At 41.1% G+C, this 19,333-nt stretch overlaps 1 protein-coding gene across 9 annotated transcripts in view; it reads right to left on the reverse strand.

The window, feature by feature from the left end:
• The window catches only part of LAMA2 (laminin subunit alpha 2), a 474,492-nt gene that overhangs the window by 345,153 nt on the left and 110,006 nt on the right, over window positions 1-19,333 (reverse strand). For all 9 annotated transcript variants that reach the window (XM_087718512.1, XM_087718505.1, XM_087718507.1 and 6 more), the window contains exon 3: window positions 18,863-18,975. In XM_087718512.1, coding sequence (XP_087574638.1) covers window positions 18,863-18,975 — 113 coding nt within the window. The remainder of the gene's footprint in view (window positions 1-18,862; window positions 18,976-19,333) is intronic.

A 19,333-nucleotide genomic window follows, 5' to 3' on the forward strand; every position in this document is an offset into this window, starting at 1 on the left:
ATGGAAAGAAATTGCAAAGTTATTTACATTCCACAGAACCATGGACCAAACTGCATATACTGATTGCTATGAATCGCTTAAATTGAAAGACAGTAGTTGGTAAGAATAGAATAGTCTTTGACAACCAGCTACAATATCAGAAACGTAAGATTAGCAGATATTCTATTTGTTCAATGAAATACTAGTAAGAAAGAAAACATGAGAATTATGGAAACCAGCAGAAATTAACAAAATTTAGAATTAGAAAATGACACCAAATATTGAGTTGCTATAAATCAGAAGAAAATGTAATTCCACTTGGACATGTGTTAAAGCAAGCACTGAACTCTCAGTCCATGGACTGGCACTGGGCCACAGCATGCCAGAAACCAGGTGTCAGCTCCTCTCCATTAATTAATTAGGAAAGAAAGACCACGAGACTCCATGTGTGGAAATCAAGTGTACTTTTACTAATTAAGAATGATTAAAGGCAAAGCATAGCAAAGTCTGATTATTTAGGCGCGAAAGTGATTGATATATAGAATAGCCCGTTCCCCACCCCTTGGCATCATAGTCCCAGTCCAATCATAATTCTTTCAAGTGTCAGGTGTGAGATAACTTCAAAAGGCATCACGAAGATGGAATGTCGGTGCCGTTAGTCCTGGCGGGAAACACCCACGCATGCATAGTCCGATCAGTCGGTGAACTCCAGAACCTTCCTCCAGCACAATGAGTAACCCCTCCCAAATACCATCCCCCCCCTCCCCGTTTCATGGCAGCTGAAGCGACAGCAAAGCAGAAGCTGACATCTGGCCGTCCCCCGGAAAAAGGCGATCAGGCCTGGAAAACGAGAAAGCACAAACAAACAGACGAACAACAAAACATAGAAGAGAGATGGGGGGGGGAAGAGAAAATTAAGGCTTGTCAGGATAAGCAGCATAAAACTTCCGAAGTAGTCGGGGGGCACGAACATGGGACTTGTCAACCCATTCCGTATGCGAGGGAGGAAAATGTTTCCAAGCCACCAAGTATTGAATGCGATTACGCCGCCTGCGGGAGTCCAGTATTTCACGAACTTCAAAGTGTCGTTCACCATCAATCAACAAGGGAGCAGGTGGAGAATCATCAGGTGGACGTAAAATTGAAACACGAACAGGCTTAATGAGGTTAACGTGGAACACGGGATGAACACGGTTGAAATGCTTAGGCAGCTGCAAACGAACGGAAACAGGATTGATGATCTTGACAATGGGGAAAGGACCAACATACTTAGGTCCCAACTTTTTGGATTTTTGTGTGGTCTGAAGGAACTTTGTGGACAAGTAGACCAGGTCACCCTCCTTGTACTGATAAGGCTGCGTACGCTTCCTATCAGCTTGTTTCTTATGAGCGCGATGTGCAGCATCCAAAGTAGCAAGAGTTAAAGGCCGAACATGGCTCAGACGCTCACTCCAGTCAGCGATGGAAGAAACCTGTGGTTGGTCACGAGGCAACTCAGGAATAGGAACAAAATCCTGACCAAAAACAACCCGGAAAGGGGTAAAACCAGTGCTGCTATGAACAGAATTGTTGTAGGCCACCTCAGCATGCGGTAGCAAGTCAACCCAATCATCCTGCTGATAATTGATGAAACAACGTAAATATTGTTCCAAAACAGAATTGGTCCTTTCACAGGCCCCATTAGTCTGATGATGGTGGGCGGAGCTAAGGCCCTGGATGGAGCCAATGCGCTTAAGAAATTCCTTCCAGAAAGTTGAGGTGAATTGGACACCTCTATCAGAAATAATGCGATCAGGCACTCCATACAAATGGTAAATGTGGGAAATGAAGAGTTTAGCGAGAGCCTTAGCAGAAGGAATTTTGTGGCAAGGTACAAAATCAACTTGTTTCGAAAATAAGTCCGTAACGACCCAAATGACGGTGTGCCCTTGGATCTTGGGAAGCTCGACAATGAAGTCCATCGAAATTTCCTTCCAAGGGGCAACAGGCCGTGCCACAGATTGGAGCAGTCCTTGTGGTTTTCCAGGTGGCCTTTTAGCGGCAGCACAAACCGGACAACTAGCAACATACAGTTCAATGTCCTTTTTCAAAGAGGGCCACCAGAATTGCCTCTTGACTAGATGTAAAGTTTTGACGAAACCAAAATGACCCGCCAACTTGGAATCGTGAGCTTGTTGGAGGACGATGAGATGAAGAGAGGCGGGGACATAAAGCTTGGCTCCGATCCACGGTAAATCGTCCCTCATCGTGCACTCATCTAGATGCTTCTGGAACCAGTCATCCTGGGGAAGAGCGCGTTTGAGGTCAGAGAGAAAATCTTGAGGCACCTCCACTTTCGAGCGTGCTTGTTGGCGAGTAACCACCGGAGCCGCCAGGCTGGAAGTGGGAACAACAGGCTGAACAATGCTCAGTTTAGAGCAGTTGATTGAGGGAGTCTGGACAAAGCGTCCGCCATGAAATTTTTCCCCCCAGGGATGTACTTGAGTGTGAAATTGAAACGGTTGAAATGTTGGGCCCACCGCATCTGTTTAGGGGATAGACGGCGCGGGGTCCTCAAAGCCTCCAAATTCTTGTGGTCAGTCCACACCTCAAAAGGGTGCTTAGCGCCTTCCAGAAAATGGTGCCACGTGGTTAGGGCCCATCGCACTGCAAACGCCTCCTTCTCCCAAACGGCCCAACGTCTCTCAGTGTCCATGAGCTTGCGGGAGGTGTAAGCGCAAGGTTGTAAGTTACCTTGGTCGTTGGCTTGCAGCAAGACGGCCCCAACGGCGACGTCACTGGCATCAGCTTGGACTACGAAAGGCTTGTCCATGTCGGGGTGCTTCAGGACCGGTTCCGCAGCAAAAAGGCGTTTCAGCTTTTCGAAAGCAGCTTGGCATTCCATGGTCCAATCCAGTGGCTTGCTAGGCTTAGGTTTAGGTCCACCTTTGGACTTCAGCAAATTTGTGATAGGAAGCGCAATCTTGGCAAAAGAAGGAATGAACTGACAGTAGAAGTTAGCAAAACCCAAAAACTTTTGCAACTGTCTGCGAGTTCGGGGCGCTTCCCACTCAGTGACCGCCTTCACTTTCCCAGGGTCCATCTCAATGCCGGCGGGAGAGATGCGATACCCTAGGTAGTCAATCTTAGCCTGGTGAAATTCACACTTGGACAATTTGGCATAAAGTTCAGTGGCCCTGAGTTTTTTCAAGACAGTGCGCACTAGAGCGACGTGTTCGTCATATGTGTGAGTATAGATAAGGATATCGTCTAAATATACGATAATGCCTTTGTAAAGGTGGTCATGCAAGATCTCATTAATTAATTGCATGAAAACTGCAGGCGCCCCCTGTAGGCCAAAAGGCATCACCCAGAACTGGAAGCAACCAAGAGGGCAGTTGAATGCAGTTTTCCATTCATCTCCTTCCTTTATATGGATCCTATAGTATGCTTCCCTGAGGTCCAGTTTAGTGAAAATGCGGCCTTTTCCCAATTGGGCCAACATGTCCTTCATCAATGGTAGCGGGTAGAGATTTTGGGCTGAGATACCATTAAGATTTTTCAAATTAACACACAGTCTCAGGGAGCCATCTTTCTTTTCACGGAACAACACAGGAGCAGCGACTTTAGGGCGTGCAGGCTCAATGAACCCCCGTTCCAAATTTTTATCGATGAATTTTCTCATCTCTTCCATCTCCCTAGGTGACATGGAGTATATTTGGGGCTTTGGGAGCTTCACTCCGGGTAAAATGTCGATGGAGCAATCAGTAGGCCTGTGGGGCGGAAGTTTATCTGAAGACTTCTCACTAAAAACTCCTCTTAGGTCCCAATACACTTTCGAAATTTTTTCCTCTCCTTCAATCCTCTCCTGCCCTCTGGCGGCCAAATCAGAACTGCAGCTAACAGGCTCTGAAGAAACGCCCTCCCCTTCCAGAGGCGTTTTCGTGCGAATGCGTAACCAACCTTCCCTCCAATTTATGCGAGGGTTCCATTTTCGAAGCCAAGGGAGGCCCAAAATGAGTGGCCTGTCCATCCCAGGAGCCACAATAAAAGAGATTAGTTCAGTGTGGGAGCCCATTTTCATCTCTAGGGGTTCAGTAAAGAAATGGGCGGGTCCCCCCCCCCTGCTATGGACCCATCTATCTGGCAAAAAACAATAGGGGTTTTCAAAGTCCTCAATTTGAGGCCCAGTTTCTCGACCATAGCAGGATTGATCATTGAGCGGGAACAGCCTGAGTCAAGGAGAGCAGGAAGGCTTTCTGACCCCCCATCGGGTGGAACTCTCAACTCTATCGGGATTAGCATGGGGCCCTTGTTTGAACTCACCCAGCGAGGCGAGGCGTCGTCATCGGAGTCATCAGAGGAGCTGGTGGAGACGTCAGCTTCTCCCTCCAGGGCCTGGCTGAATTGCGGGAGGGCGGTGGAATCCACAGTGAATGCGGCTTCCTTTTTCTTCTTGTCTGGGGCCTTGCTGGATCTCCCCTCTCGCTTGGCAGGGGTTGGGGCGGTTGTTGGTAGCTTAGCGCGGCATTCTGGTGCGCGATGGCCTCCCTTCCCACAACGAAAGCAGGTAAACGGTTTGGCTTTTCCAGAGGGGCCTCCCCTCCCTTCGCTTCTCACTTTGAAAGGGGTTTTGCGGTGAGGGCGGGAAGATCTCGCTGCTTTCTCTCTTTGCTTCTCCCTTCCTCCTTTGCACATCGGAGTCTAATTAAATCCAGTTCAATGTCAGCTGCATTTTCAAACCAAATTGTGAGGCGGTTGGGAAGGTGGCGATTAACACATTGTTGATAAATATCTTCATCCAAGCCCAAAGCAAATTTATCCAAAAGGGCTTCCTCACTCCATCCTCTCATATAATTACAAAGGTGTTGGAACTCCTGAATGTACTGGGTCACCGGCCTGTCCCCCTGCGTGAGGGTCATAAATTTCAGTTTGCCCCATTTCTCAGTTAGGGGGTCATCAAAACGTTTCTTGAACGCTTCCATAAACGCATTAAAATTCCTCAGGAGGGGGGAATTGGTCCAGTGTAACCCTCCCCACCAATCAGCGGCCTCGTCCTCTAAAGCAAGCAAAATCATGCGCACTCTCATGGCATCTGATTCAAAATCGGGCCCATAAATTTCCATGTAGTTATAAACTTGCATGATGAAAAACCCCAGCTTCTTAGGATTTCCATCATACTTTACAGTTAAGGGGGGGACTTTAGCCATTCTGCGTCTTCTGGGGGGTGTGGCCCCTGGTCTGGCAGCACCCCTGGCTGGGGGGGGGTGAAGCTGCCCGTGGGTTTTCTTGCTCCCACCCCCTCTCGGCATCTTCGCCCTCCCCGAATCTTTGCCCGGAGTACCTCTGTTCCAAGTAATCAGGTTGACCTCTTTCCTGGGGTCTTCGTTCGGCCCTGGCTTCAAATGGCCTTTCTTGATGTTTTCTTCTGGTAACGGCCGCATCCCAGTTCGCACTATCTTCTCTTTGTCCCACCGACAAGGACCAACGGGGGGGCTTGCAGGGCTCGTTATTTCCAGTTGAGCCAACTCCTCAGGTAATAATAAATCAGTGGGTTCTTTTCCCATTTCTCCATCGCTGGCTTGCGAAGACATTTTCTCGGTTTCGTCTTCTTGTAGTTTTCACCCCCCACAGAAGGTTGTATTCTCCTGGTAGGGTGTTGTTCAGACTTCGCTACCTGTCAGCTCCTCTCCATTAATTAATTAGGAAAGAAAGACCACGAGACTCCATGTGTGGAAATCAAGTGTACTTTTACTAATTAAGAATGATTAAAGGCAAAGCGTAGCGAAGTCTGATTATTTAGGCGCGAAAGCGATTGATATATAGAATAGCCCGTTCCCCACCCCTTGGCATCATAGTCCCAGTCCAATCATAATTCTTTCAAGTGTCAGGTGTGAGATAACTTCAAAAGGCATCACGAAGATGGAATGTCGGTGCGTTAGTCCTGGCGGGAAACACCCACGCATGCGTAGTCCGATCAGTCGGTGAACTCCAGAACCCTCCTCCAGCACAATGAGTAACCCCTCCCAAATACCATGCCCTCCCTCCCCGCTTCATGGCAGCTGAAGCGACAGCAAAGCAGAAGCTGACATCAGGCTGTGCAAACAGGCAAAGCCCCATCTGTGGATGCAGGCAACACGCGAAACCATGTCCCCTCTGGTCTGTGGAAAAATATCTCTCTATGGAACCAGTCCCTGGTGCCCAAAAGGTTGAGCGCTGCTGTATTAAAAGCTATGTTTGTTTCACGAAAAACTCCAGAGTAGAAATTAAGTAGATCACTGGAAAATGTATTGCCCTAAAACAAAGTAGATCTTTCTACAATGGACTTCACTGCAAAATATGTTAAGACCAACGTTTCTGATTGTTTTTCAATTTTGAAAGTCATATCTTTTCCATTTTGCATAGTCAGGAAGAAATCTATACCCAATGGAATATGGGCCGAACAAAAGCAATTAAGTAGCTCAGTAAATCTTTGAGAAAGTAAATGCCCCAAAGTTGATTGAAAATCTTCTGGATCTTCATGGCCTTTGTGTAGATGAAACTTTGTACAGAGTCCTGAAGGAGAAAAACAGGATCCAGCCCTGCAGAGAATAAGCTTAATGTCCATGTGAACTCAGGAACAGGAAAACATAAATAGGACTGCTCATATCAAACCAGCAGTTATGAAATAGCTCATAGCCACAAGTTCGTGTTCACCAAAATAAAGCCAGATACTTTGCAAGTCTTGCTGGTATAAAACAATGTCACCAAAAGGATTGCAAAAGCTTATGCCACTCAAGTAGAAACAATGAACAAATGTATTACTATCAAAAGCTATGTTTCATTCTAAAGGCTTTAACTGTTAGCAATTGTTTTCATCAACAGTTTTCCCTTCATGAAATCTACATATTGTGTATGCATGTGCTTTAATGGAAAGTGCATTTATAAGCCCTCTGCCCAGTGGTGGGTTGCTAACAGGTTTATTACCGGTTCACTCATGGCTCGCGCTTGTGTGCATGTATAGAAGCATCCAGGTGGGTGGGTGGAGCCTCCCGCCACCACCACTGTTGGTTTGGCCGAACCCGCCTCTGCCTCTGCCTCTCAAAAATATATCTGAAAACTGTTTTCTGAACAAGAAATATGTTTTTAAAGGTAAACAAAAGTTCCAAACTGAAACATTCAGGCTTTTTCAGATTTAGCAAACATCCATAAATGTCTTGACTATTGTCCTTTTTATTTTTTTTTCTCTTACTACACTTTTAAACAACTCTTGGTTTTCATTTTTGTTTGTGTGTTTTAATATTGGTCTTTGTTTTTATTTCCTGTTCAGAGTTTCTTGGATACAAAATAAAAATTTGATTCTAAAGATGTCATAATACAGTGGGCTTCTCACCTACACACACACACACACACACACACACACACACACGCTATTTTACATTAAAAAACTTGGCTATTATTGAGGAATAGAATGAGATATTAAGAAAATAGTAGCTGTTGAAAGAGGACATTTATGAATAGAGCTGTAACAGAATAATTATTAGGTGGAACACATTGAAAGCATATAAGTTCAAAGCTGCAAGACAAATGTAATTATTCTTTTCTCCGTCACATTAACTGATCATTCCCATATCTGCATCCCCCCCCCCCCAAAAAAAATAACTCTTAAAAAAATCAAACATATAAGGGAAGCTACATCAAATGAAGTAACTACAAATACATATGCAATAATGAAAGTAATGAAAGTGCTATCTTACCAGGCAAAATCACAAGGTAACTCCTAATGTTAACAAAAATGAACTTTAAATTAAAATTGTGTGCCAAAAACACTTATAGGCAGCAACAGCTGGTAATTTTTTTGTTACTAATCTACAGGCTGTTACCACTGACCAGCACAACTAAACAGAATGGGGATCTTCTCTCTATTGGCAGAACTTGAAGGTGATTATAAAGGCATAAAGTTAATTTGCAAACACAGTAAGATATCTAACTGTTTGACAGCTAGCCAACAGCTTTCATTGGGAAATGTTACATCATGGGCCAATGTGGATAATGCAGCCTGTTGGTGGGGTGCCCAACAAAATGCATGCTATCATGTTTTGTTGTGACCATTCTAAAATATGAGCTAATTGATGTATTAGTTTAAATAACAGGGGGGAAATATGCATTTATAAATCATGGAAGCTATTTAGGTTTTTTTTTTTCTTCTTACAAACTTGGTCAAGCACTTGCATAGTTGAAGAAAGTTTTGAGGTTTTTTGCACAGGTACTGTATATATCATATGTATCTTATTTGTCTATATGTTATACATTTAATAGTTTGTAAACACTATTTTCTATCCTATAATCTGGACAGCATGGGTTGTACAGGTACTTACAACCATAGCTGAGCCCAAAATGTATGTTGTTAGGTGAGTTTTTCCCATTTTATGACTTTTCTTGCCACATCTCTGCAGTTGTTAAATTAGTAACGAGGCTGTTAAGTGAATCTGGTTTCCTCATTGACTTTGCTGATCAGAAGACAATCACATGACTGTGACCTTGCAACCCTCATAAATGTGAGTCGGTTATCAATCATCCAAATGTAAATCACATGACCATGGGGATGCTGCAACGGTGTAAAAAATGGTCATAAGTCACTTTTTTCAGTGATGTTGTAACTTTGAACGGTCACTAAATGAACTGTTGTAAGTCGAGGACTACCTATACATCTAAGTTATAAATTAATAGAAAAAGCTTCCCAGAATGTACTATATTAAACAGTATGATCTTTATGATCTGACACAAGTTTCTATTTCCATGAGTAATTGCCTCAATCTGTACAGGACACACTGTGAAACACACTTTCATAACTTACAATACCCATTTACAAATGGCTGATAAGACACAGGAAACTGTATTATATTACAAAAGATTATTCACTACATTAATATTATTCATATTGGACTGAAATGAGTCATTAATCTACATAGAACTAGCCAATGAAGCAGGAAATCGTATTGTGTAGTGCTCCCACCTGCTCTTCTAACTCAAAATAAATTCATTAGTTAAGAGCTGATTGCGCAATGTAACTTTCAGAACAACTTCACACAGAGAAATACAATTGGACGTCTATACACATATCTGTAAAATAAGTAATATGTATAAGAATTATATACAGCTTTTGAACATATTGAAGCTTATTTTTTCATGCATGTCTTTCATGGATCTGATAGGAATGCATTTTGTCTCTTTGTTTATTGTGATGACTTCATTACTTAGTTCAACCAAAGTTTAATCAACAAGATTAGTTTTTTCTTTGCACATTCATAAATGCTATAAAGTGTTAGTCAATCAGGTATACAGCAGTTATTTCTAAATCACTGAATTCAACAGAATCTGGTGCCAGATTGATATACACAGACAGTAGCATTAGGCACTCTGGGAACAGAATTTGGTAAAAGAAATCTCATTACTGTGTCCTTTATAGCCTTCAGCCAAGGAATCTGTAACTTAATAGTCTACTTTAGATGGCAAAGCAGCCTGGATGATACCCATCTGACAGTTTCTTCTGTTAATTAATTCTTAATTCTTATGGCTGCAAAAGTATATCTTAGCCCTTCAGTAGAATGTAAACTCAGGCAAAGTTATCTTTCTGAAATTTTAACATGGACATTTTTTAATTGCTGTTTTATTATAAACATCTCAAGGAGATTTTTTTTTACAATTGCTGTATATTTGTAAACATGTTTATAATGGAGAGATATACTTTCAGACTTGCAAGATTAATGTCATCCCTTAAAATTAATCCAACCAAAAGCACCAGCGAGTGCTAACCCGACCTTTATCATAAGTTTGCAGTAACAGAATCTTGCACATCTGAAACTACCCCTTGCCTTTAACTCCAAGATACTAAGGAGACTTTCTGAGATGTTTGCCATGCCCCCATTCCTCTTTGGACTAATGTGACCAATGCCTAGTCTCCCCTTCAACTTCCTGTCTATCAAAAAATATATATCTTACAGACCATTATATTGCTGGCTGCCTTGATGTTCAGCAAACCACCTTTCTTGGATGACTGGGCTAGTGTTGGAAATTTCTCAGCTAATATGGTTGAAGAATTTCAATTTCCAGACATGGGGTTGTTAGGGGTTTGCCATAGTTTCCCCAACCTTATGGCCTTTTAGGTAGAATATAGAATAACAGAGTTGGAAGGGACCTTGGAGGGCTTCTAGTCCAACCTCCTGCCTAGGCAGGAAACCCTACACCATTTCAGACAAATGGCTATCCAACATCTTCTTAAAGACTTCCAGTGTTGGGGCATTTACAACTTCTGGAGGCAAGCTGTTCCACTGATTAATTATTCTAACTGTCAGGAAATTTCTTCTCAGTTCTAAGTTGCTTCTCTCCTTGATTAGTTTCCATCCATTGCTTCTTGTTCTACCCTCAGGTGCCTTGGATAATAGTTTGACTCCCTCTTCTTTGTGGAAACTCCTGAGATATTGGAACACTGCTATCATGTCTCCCCCAGTCCTTGTTTTCATTAAACTAGACATATTCAGTTCCTGCAACCATTCCTCCGGTCTCCTAATCATCTTTGTTGCTCTTATCTTCACTCTTTCTAGAGTCTTCATATATTTTTTACATCGTGGCAACCAAAACTGAATGCATTATTCCAACTGTGGCCTTACCAAGGCATTATAAAGTGGTATTAACACTTCATGTGATCTTGATTCCCTCCCTCTGTTTATGCAGCCTAGATCTGTGTTGGATTTTTTGGCAGCAGCTGCTCACTGCTGGCTCATATTTAAATGGTTGTCCATTAGGATTCCAAGATCCCTCTCACATTTACTACTATTAAGCAAGGTAGCACATATTCTGTACATGTGAATTTTGTTTTTCTTGTCTAAATGTAAAACCTTGCTTTTTTAACAATTGAATTTCATTTTGTTAGATAGTGCCCAATGTTCAAGTTTGTCACGATCCTTCTGTATCTTAAGGTCCAAATGGGTTGCTTCAAAAATTAATTAAATTGGCAGCTGGTCCCAAGGGCAATAATTCGTAATTCGTAATTTAATAAGCTTATATGCCACCCAATCCTGTAGGACTCTGGGCGGCTTACAAATACAAGATAAAGTAAAAAATAGGGGAAAGACAGGAACAATTTAAAAAGAACACACCATACACTCGACTTAGCTGGGGGCTGGACCTCATTCATGGGTCAACAGCTCCAGGCCTACCAGAACAGCCAGGTTTTGGTGGATTTTTGGAAGGCCGCGAGAGTGGGAAGGGTCCGGATCTCTGCAGGTAGATCGTTCCACAGGGCCGGAGCAGCTACAGAGAAGGCTCTCCCCCGAGGGGCCGCCAGCCGGCATTGTCCGGCCGGAAGAGGCCTAGTCTGTGAGTTCTTATCGGCTGTTGGGAGGTATGTAGCAGGAGGCGATCTCTCAGATATCCAGGTCCAATGCCATGTAGGGCTTTAAAGGTAATAACCAGCACCTTGTAGCACATCCAGAGACCAATAGGGAGCCAGTGCAGCTCACGGAGGATAGGTGTAACATGGGTGTAATGAAGAACACCCGATATCACTCGCGTGGCTGCATTCTGGACCAACTGTAGTCTCCGAACACTCTTCAAGGGCAGCCCCATGTAGAGTGCATTGCAGTAATCGAGCCTTGAGGTGACGAGGGCATGAGTGACCATTAGAAGTGCCTCCCAGTCCAGATAGGGCTGCAACTGGTGCACCAGGCAAACCTGGGCAAAAGACCCCCTGGTCACAGCTGACAAATGGTGTTCTAATGTGAGCTGCAAATCCAGGAGGACACCCAAGTTGCGGGCCCTCTATGAAGGGTGTAGACTTTCACCCTCCAGGCTGATAGATGGAGAGTCTGGACTATCCTTGGGAGGGAACATCAATAGCCACTCGGTCTTGTCTGGATTGAGTGCCAGCTTGTTTACTCCCATCCAGACCATAACAGCCTCCAGGCACTGGCACATCACTGCCACTGCTTCACTGAGTTGGCACGGGGCAGACAGATACAGCTGGGTATCATCCGCATATTGGTGGTATTTAATCCCATGCCGGCAAATGATCTCACCCAGCGGCTTCATGTAGATGTTAAATAGGAGGGGGGACAGGACCGAACCCTGCAGCACCCCATATATAAGGGGTCTAGGGGTCAACCTCTGTCCTCCAACCAACACCGACTGCGACCTGTCTGAGAGGTAAGAGGAGAACCACCGCAAAACGGTGCCTCCCACTCCCACCTCCCCCAGTCGTCACAGAAGGATACCATGGTCGATGGTATCGAAGGCCGCTGAGAGGTCAAGAAGCACCAGGATAGAGGAATGTCCTCTATCCCTGGTCCGCCAGAGATCATCGGTCAGTGCGACCAAAGAGACTCAAAGAGTAACCAGGCCTGAAACCCGACTGGAAGGGATCTAGATAGGGCAGCAGTTCACTTGTTGGCAGTTATAAGTCTTTCTTTCTTTCTTTCTTTCTTTCTTTCTTTCTTTCTTTCTTTCTTTCTTTCTTTCTCTTTATCTACTACTTCATCTTTGACTACAGTCATTTATGAAAGGGATTGAAATTTTAAGAATGATATCTGATTTATTTATGCACTACTTTTATAAATATTTGGGTTTTCATCATATACCATCATATATACTGATTTTGGCCGTAAAAACAAAGTTAAGCACTGTAACTAAAATTCAGAGCACATGAAATAATATAGGCTGATGCATGTACAGTAGGATTGTGCAAAACTTTGGATTTGACTAGGAACAAATACCTCAGAATGTGTGGGAAAGCCAATATAGCATCTGTTTTTAGCTTATTAAAACAGCTGTGAACTTTAGTGGAGGGATCCACCTAGTGTCAAAAGTCCAGACCAAATAAAATTGACCATCTGTCTGAAACTGATAAACGTTCATGATTGCCTATAATAAAGACAGAGGAGATCTTATTCTCAGTTCTTTCATGCTAATTAATATTTGATGAAGTAGAGGCAGTTGGATGTAAGGGTCTGTCCTACTGAGTCCAAGAGACAGGCTGGTTAATAATGAGAGACAACAGGGTCTGGAATATTTCAGTAGAGGTTAATCAATGATACCCAAGAAGTTAGTGAATTACAACTAACACAATCCCTATGGCCTTTGGGGAGACATTTTGAAGATAGTAGTCCAACGGTTCCACCACAAAACCGTGTTCGACTAAAGCGCGCTCGACGAAACCACGTAGCTGACGTCATCACAGCGCGATGAAAAAAGCACGCTGTAAACGCTAAAGCTAAAATTAACCCCTAAACCTAAACCTAACCCCCCTAAACCTAATCCTAAACCTAACCCTAAACCTAACCCTAAACCTAACCCTAAACCTAACCCTAAACCTAACCCTTAACCTAACCCTAAACCTAACCCTAAACCTAACCCTTACCTTAACTTGAATCGGCTTGCTTTCAAAGTGCTATTTAAAGCGCCCTTTTTTTTCCGTGGTCGCTGTTGTCGCCCTGCTGATGACGTCAGCGACGCGGTTTAATCGGGCGTGCTTTAGTGGAGCACGGTTTTGTCATGCCACGAGTCCAACGACATTTGGAATAGCACAGATTGTCTACTCCTATATCAATCTTTGATGGCTTGGCAGAAAAATGATTATCTTAATACTCTCTGGTTTCCTAAGATGTAATAAAAGGACTACTTAGAAAACAACTAAATATTTGGCAAAGTTAAAAAAAAACATTTAAAAAGAAACATAAAAGAAAGATAAGTATCTCCATCCAACTCTGAGCCAACAATAGCATTTGTTCTTCATAAAGGACTTTAAGCAAGATATTAAAGATTTAAAGTCTCTGAAATAAATAGCTGGTAGAAATATCTTTTTAGTATCTTGTACTCAAAGATTTTGCTACATACTATCATTTATTCTGCAAACAACCAGGTTTAAAAGTATGTCATAACTATTACTGCTTTATACAGATGGTTCTTGCTTAACAACCACAATTGGGACTGGCAATTCTATTGCTAAGCTGTAGTCAGCAAGTAAGACATCATATGACATGACACACTTACAACTTTCTTGCACTGCAGTCATTAAGCAAATCTCCCTTGATTATTAAGTGATCATCATGTTGCCATGATTTGCCATTTTACTGCTGGTTTCTCCATTACCTTTGTTTATCGGAAACCAGCTGTGAAGTACATAAATTGTGATGCTCAGACTGTGGAATACTCAATGGTTATAAATGCACACTGGTTACAAAATCCAAATCTGCAGTACAACAGTTGTAAGTGCAAAGAATGGCCATGAAGTTATTTTTTTTCATTTCCATCATAACTTCAAATGGTCACTAAATAGGACATTTGATAAAACAAAGATTACCTGTAATTTAAAAACCAAAATATATTTCAAACCTGTCACAAATTCATCTATTCCTTTAATCTTTAATCTTTTATCTTATTTTTATACTTTGAAATTTTTCAATAGCTGGCTTAAATTGTAGTGTAGTTCTGAATAGCATTCCAAAGCTTGGATATATGCTAGAATATATTAGATTGCCTTATGTCTTAAATCAAAGTCCTGCATGTTTTCTTAGAAATATTATAAACGACAGCATGATACTTAAAATAAACCAGCTTCCAGATTTTAGGGATAAAGGCAGCAGTATAAAATATTCGACACTAATAAAATCACATCACTAAGAGGTAAGCCTTAGGATGGGTTCTGTTATTGAACAAATGTTTGTTGATCTAGAAGCATGCAGGTTTTATACAGACTGTTTATCTTGTCATATTGTATAAAGGCAGCCTATTTTAATTTTATTGGCTTCAGTGGTTTAATTTTAGGTACTTAACTCTATAGGTCTACTGAATCATTGAAGCAGGAACCTGTTCAGAAGGCAATACACATATATTGTATGTGTGTACATACTTACAAAGATACTTTGACTATAAAATCCTAAAATTATGGACCAGGCAGAAACATCTAGTTCAACTTTGCAATGCACAGGAAAACCAATTAAAGTCTTATTGAGAGGTGGTTATCTATTCTCTTTTTAAAAATCTCCATGAATGAGAATCCATAACCTCTGTAAGTAGACTGTTCTATAGTAGTGTAGATCTCATTGTCAGAAACTTTTTCAGTTCATTTAGAGTATTTTTCAAACTATAACTCCATTACATGAAGATATGGGAATGATAGCTACAAGCTTCCATCTACCTACTTAAACAAATCTTCATCTATGACTGGCCTCTGTAATCCAGGAACCTTATTTATAGCATTTAGGAACCTAACAAGGTAGTATGACACATACTCTTCATTTTATCTTTTTTGCAATTAGAGAACTGGTTTAAACTGGCTAGATCTATTGCAGTCAAATTCAGAATCATAAGAAAGGAAATATCCTTAAATGCATTTTTAATTGGCTCCCTACTGAATCAGATATGGAACTTTGCTCACCAACAGTGCACACCACAATCCATTTCTGTTGAAAGGATGTTTTTTACAGACAACAAAATTACTATAAATGCATAACATACCTCTCTTCTCTTGTCTCCATGGAATAATTGAAACCCAAACATACTTTGTAAGTCTACTATCTCTTAAGTAAAACATCTTAATACAATTCTGCATATATTATGAAACCCAAACTTGTCAAACATAACTAAGATAGTGTGACTTGAAAGTCTATGTATTTGTTTATTACCTTTTCCAAAGTACTCTTCCAGTTGAGCCTTAATGATATCATGGGTATCAGCTGACTGATATGAGGGAACTCATAAAAAATAATTCTATGAGACAGGAAAAACTGTCCAAACCCAGTCCCATCACTCATTATTATATTAAAGCACATATTTTCCTCTTTACCCAGCTAACTTGTGCAAATACATTATCTTTCTATTATGTCCTGCTATTATTTATTATATTAGACAGCCAACAAGAGGATTTAATGCATCTCCTCAAAGGTCTAGATTTATTTAATGAAGTAAACTGTAATTATTTTTTTCTTTTTCTAAAGTAACATGAGAATTTGCTAAAAGCTTTCTATGCACATTCATATTTATCAAGAGCAACTGCTAATGTATTCTTGCAATTTTCATCTTATGACTAGTTGTAGGAATAGAAAATGCACAATATGTTTTATAAAAGGATTAAACATTTTAATAAGGAACTACCAGTAAATGACTTATAACTGTTAACAGCTAAATCTTGTACTTTTCAACAAAGAAATAAACAAAGTTTTGATCTTATCCTTTTAATCTCCCCTCCTTTTATAAAACCTTAATGCTTTTTTGTTTATACAGTACAAGTTGAATACCTGTTCTCCGCTATGGAACTATATGATTGGGCTTGATAAATCAACACTTACAGCTGGGAAATCAATGAGTAGTTAGGATCAGCCTCTCCTCTCCCCTTCTCTCTCTCAGACTTGCCCCACAGAAGCCTCTCCTCTTCCATTCTCTCTCTCAGGCTGGCCCCACGGAGGCCTCTCCTATCTTACTCCCTTTTCTACCTCAGCCTTGCCCCATTGATCCTCTCCTATCCCCCTTCTCTTCTTCATGCTTGCCCCACAGAGACCTCTCCTATCTTATTCCCTTCTCTCCCTCAGTCTAACTCCTTAGCATCAGAGTGTTTTTCAGGTGGGGAGGGGCATAAAATGTCTAAACTGCAAGCCTGCAGGCCAGGTGAGTCACATGCTGGCCATGCCCAAACCCAAGTGGCAATTGGAACAGAATTCTTGTCAGGTTGGGAGGGGGGTAGAACATTTAACTCCTTAGCCTCAGAGCGTTTTAATAATAATATAAGAAATACTAATGATCTGATGGTCTTTTTGGAAAAATCCTTTCTTAGCGAGCACCTGGAAGCCAAGAGGAATATACATGGCACATTTCAAGTTTGTAGGCTTTACGGTTCTGGAGATTTCATGATGTCGTGTGAGTGGCATTTCACTTTTTTATATATAGATTACATTCAATATTATATATAGAACAGTAGATATGGAAGCTGGAGCTACCCAATGCAGCAGATGGGAGGCTACTTCTGAAAGTAGAATGTCTTTATTCTCTCTTATAATCTTGAATAAGATGAATAATATCACCAAAGAATTTGCAGCTCAATTTTAACGTCCATAATAGAATCTCAGTAAGGGTCTGCCTTCTCTCTCTCTCTCTATCTCTCCCCCCTCTCTCTCCCTCCCTCCCTCCCTCTCTCCCACTCCCACTCTCTCTTTCACATTCAAAGGTGATTCAACTGAATCAACTTGTTCAATAAAAAGTTTGAATCAAGTTTCTAAGGTGATTCAAATTTTCAGAAACAAATCAATTGCCTTTGAATTATTTTGCAGAGATACTAAGGCAATTCTGAGAGTTGGTACATTTTTCTAGCTTTGTAAAACATTTATGCAGTTTTCGTACATAAACAAAACTGTTAAGAGAGGACTGAGTTGTTATGAGTTTTCTGATGTTGATATAAATAGAAGACTGACAGTTTTATCAATTTTATGAACCTTATTTGAATCCTGGTGTACCATTTAGATCTCTTTCCCTTCTATTAGAAGTCTTGTCCTTCGGCTGCAAGACAGATACTGAATATTTGCAAAAAATAAAATGTAGATCTTCTCCCTTGTATAAGCAAGCAAATGCTAATGTGGGTGGATCTTTCTTATACATATTCAATAAGAACAATAATTCCCCTAGGATCTTAGACTATTCTTGTGAATAGACCCTATTATGAACATTTAGGTGGGAGTTTGTCAGCTGCAGTAATATAGGAATAATCACAGTCATTTACATTCCATTAGATTAGTCTAACTAGTTTAAAACATTTGATGCTGGCTGGGTCTAGCTTTTCAATTTCTGACAAGACTGCACCTCTTCATATCATATTTGGAAACGTTTGGATTAAAAATAAGAGTTCTATATGCCAAGCATGTATCACTGAGTAGACACCAGTCACACTGACTTTCACACTGAAAATCTTGTTAAATAGTTGCTTCTTACCACGTAGTCTGATAGCTATTGAAATAAAAAATAATCAGAAAATAACTAATATGTTGCTATAATGTGGTAAAATTAGGCGTCTGTGAATAGCTCACATTTTGTAGTGTTTGTGCTAATTAATCAGAACTTGATGATACTTCAGGATAAAATGGATGCTCAGAATCCTATGGAGAAATACGGGAGAAATTTTACCACCAAATTCAGGGGTGGGTTTCAAAAATTGTTCGAACCTACTCTGTGGGTGTGGCCTCCTTTGTGGGAGTGGTTTGCTGCCCATGTGACCGGGTATGAAGATGCCGACGACACTTGTCAGAACCACCTTAAATTACCTCACACACAGCACTGGCCTGCATAAGAATATGATGTAAACTTGTTTTTTAAAAGGCATCTTTGGTTTGCATTAAAACAACTTCAACACACGAAAATGTTCTGATTGCACCATAAACGCAGTAGTCATCCTTACCTTTCACAGAGACACTGAGTTTTATAAATATGAGCATGATAGTGTAGAATAATCATATCCAAAGACCAGTGGTGGGTTTCAAAAAATTTTGGAACCTCTTCTGTAGGTGTGGCCTGCTTTCCGGGTCCACTGGTGGAACCTCTTCTAACCGGTTCGGTATATTTGACGAACCGGTTCTACCGAATAGGTGCGAACTGGTAGGAACCCACCTCTAACCAAATTATAATATCCAATTTCACCTGGATGATAACAACCAGATTCACCCATGAAGAATTAAATTAGTTGATTTATTACTCAAATCTATGCACAGGAATCTTCTCATACTAACAATTTGCACCTAGATGAGACTAGATGAGGTTCAATGGCTTGCAGGGAGGCTCAGACTTCATCCTGTTGTCACCATGTAAGGATTCTAGACTAAGTCCCCATTTGACTCCTCCCACTGGTTCAGCCAGTTTCTCTCCTATAAATCTCAAGAATAAAGATTACCTGCCGTAAGTCAAGTGTGATGGTCACGTAGTGATATTCTATTCCATTTTGAATGCTAGGGCTTTGCCACCATGTATTCTTGCCATCAATTGCATTTGATATGGGGTGTCTCACTGTTGAACCAAGAATAAAAAAAATTAGCACAAAATGAAACTTATCTTCTTTACCCTTTATTCTGTTTTCATATTGGTGCAAGTAGAACATACTGGGCAATATCTTAGATAAAAAATATTTTTCTAAGTTTCTTATGACACAGTGCTGACTTTCAAAGGTGCAAGTATTGCTTTGTGATGAAATTCAGTTCAATGAGTTCCTTAGAAAATGAATTAAAACAGGATTAGATGGTGACATAACTTTCCTGTCAGAGTTTGTTGCAAAAATCAAATCCAGAAAGCACACACAGAAAACTGATTCAACAAGATTTATTAACTTCTTTATATACATAATAATACCAAATAGTTCCCATTGGCT

Source organism: Thamnophis sirtalis, unplaced genomic scaffold (genome assembly GCF_051295495.1).
Source record: "Thamnophis sirtalis isolate CommonGarterSnake01/CBP01778 unplaced genomic scaffold, rThaSir2_p1.2 scaffold_6, whole genome shotgun sequence".
Taxonomy (NCBI): Eukaryota; Metazoa; Chordata; class Lepidosauria; order Squamata; family Natricidae; genus Thamnophis; species Thamnophis sirtalis.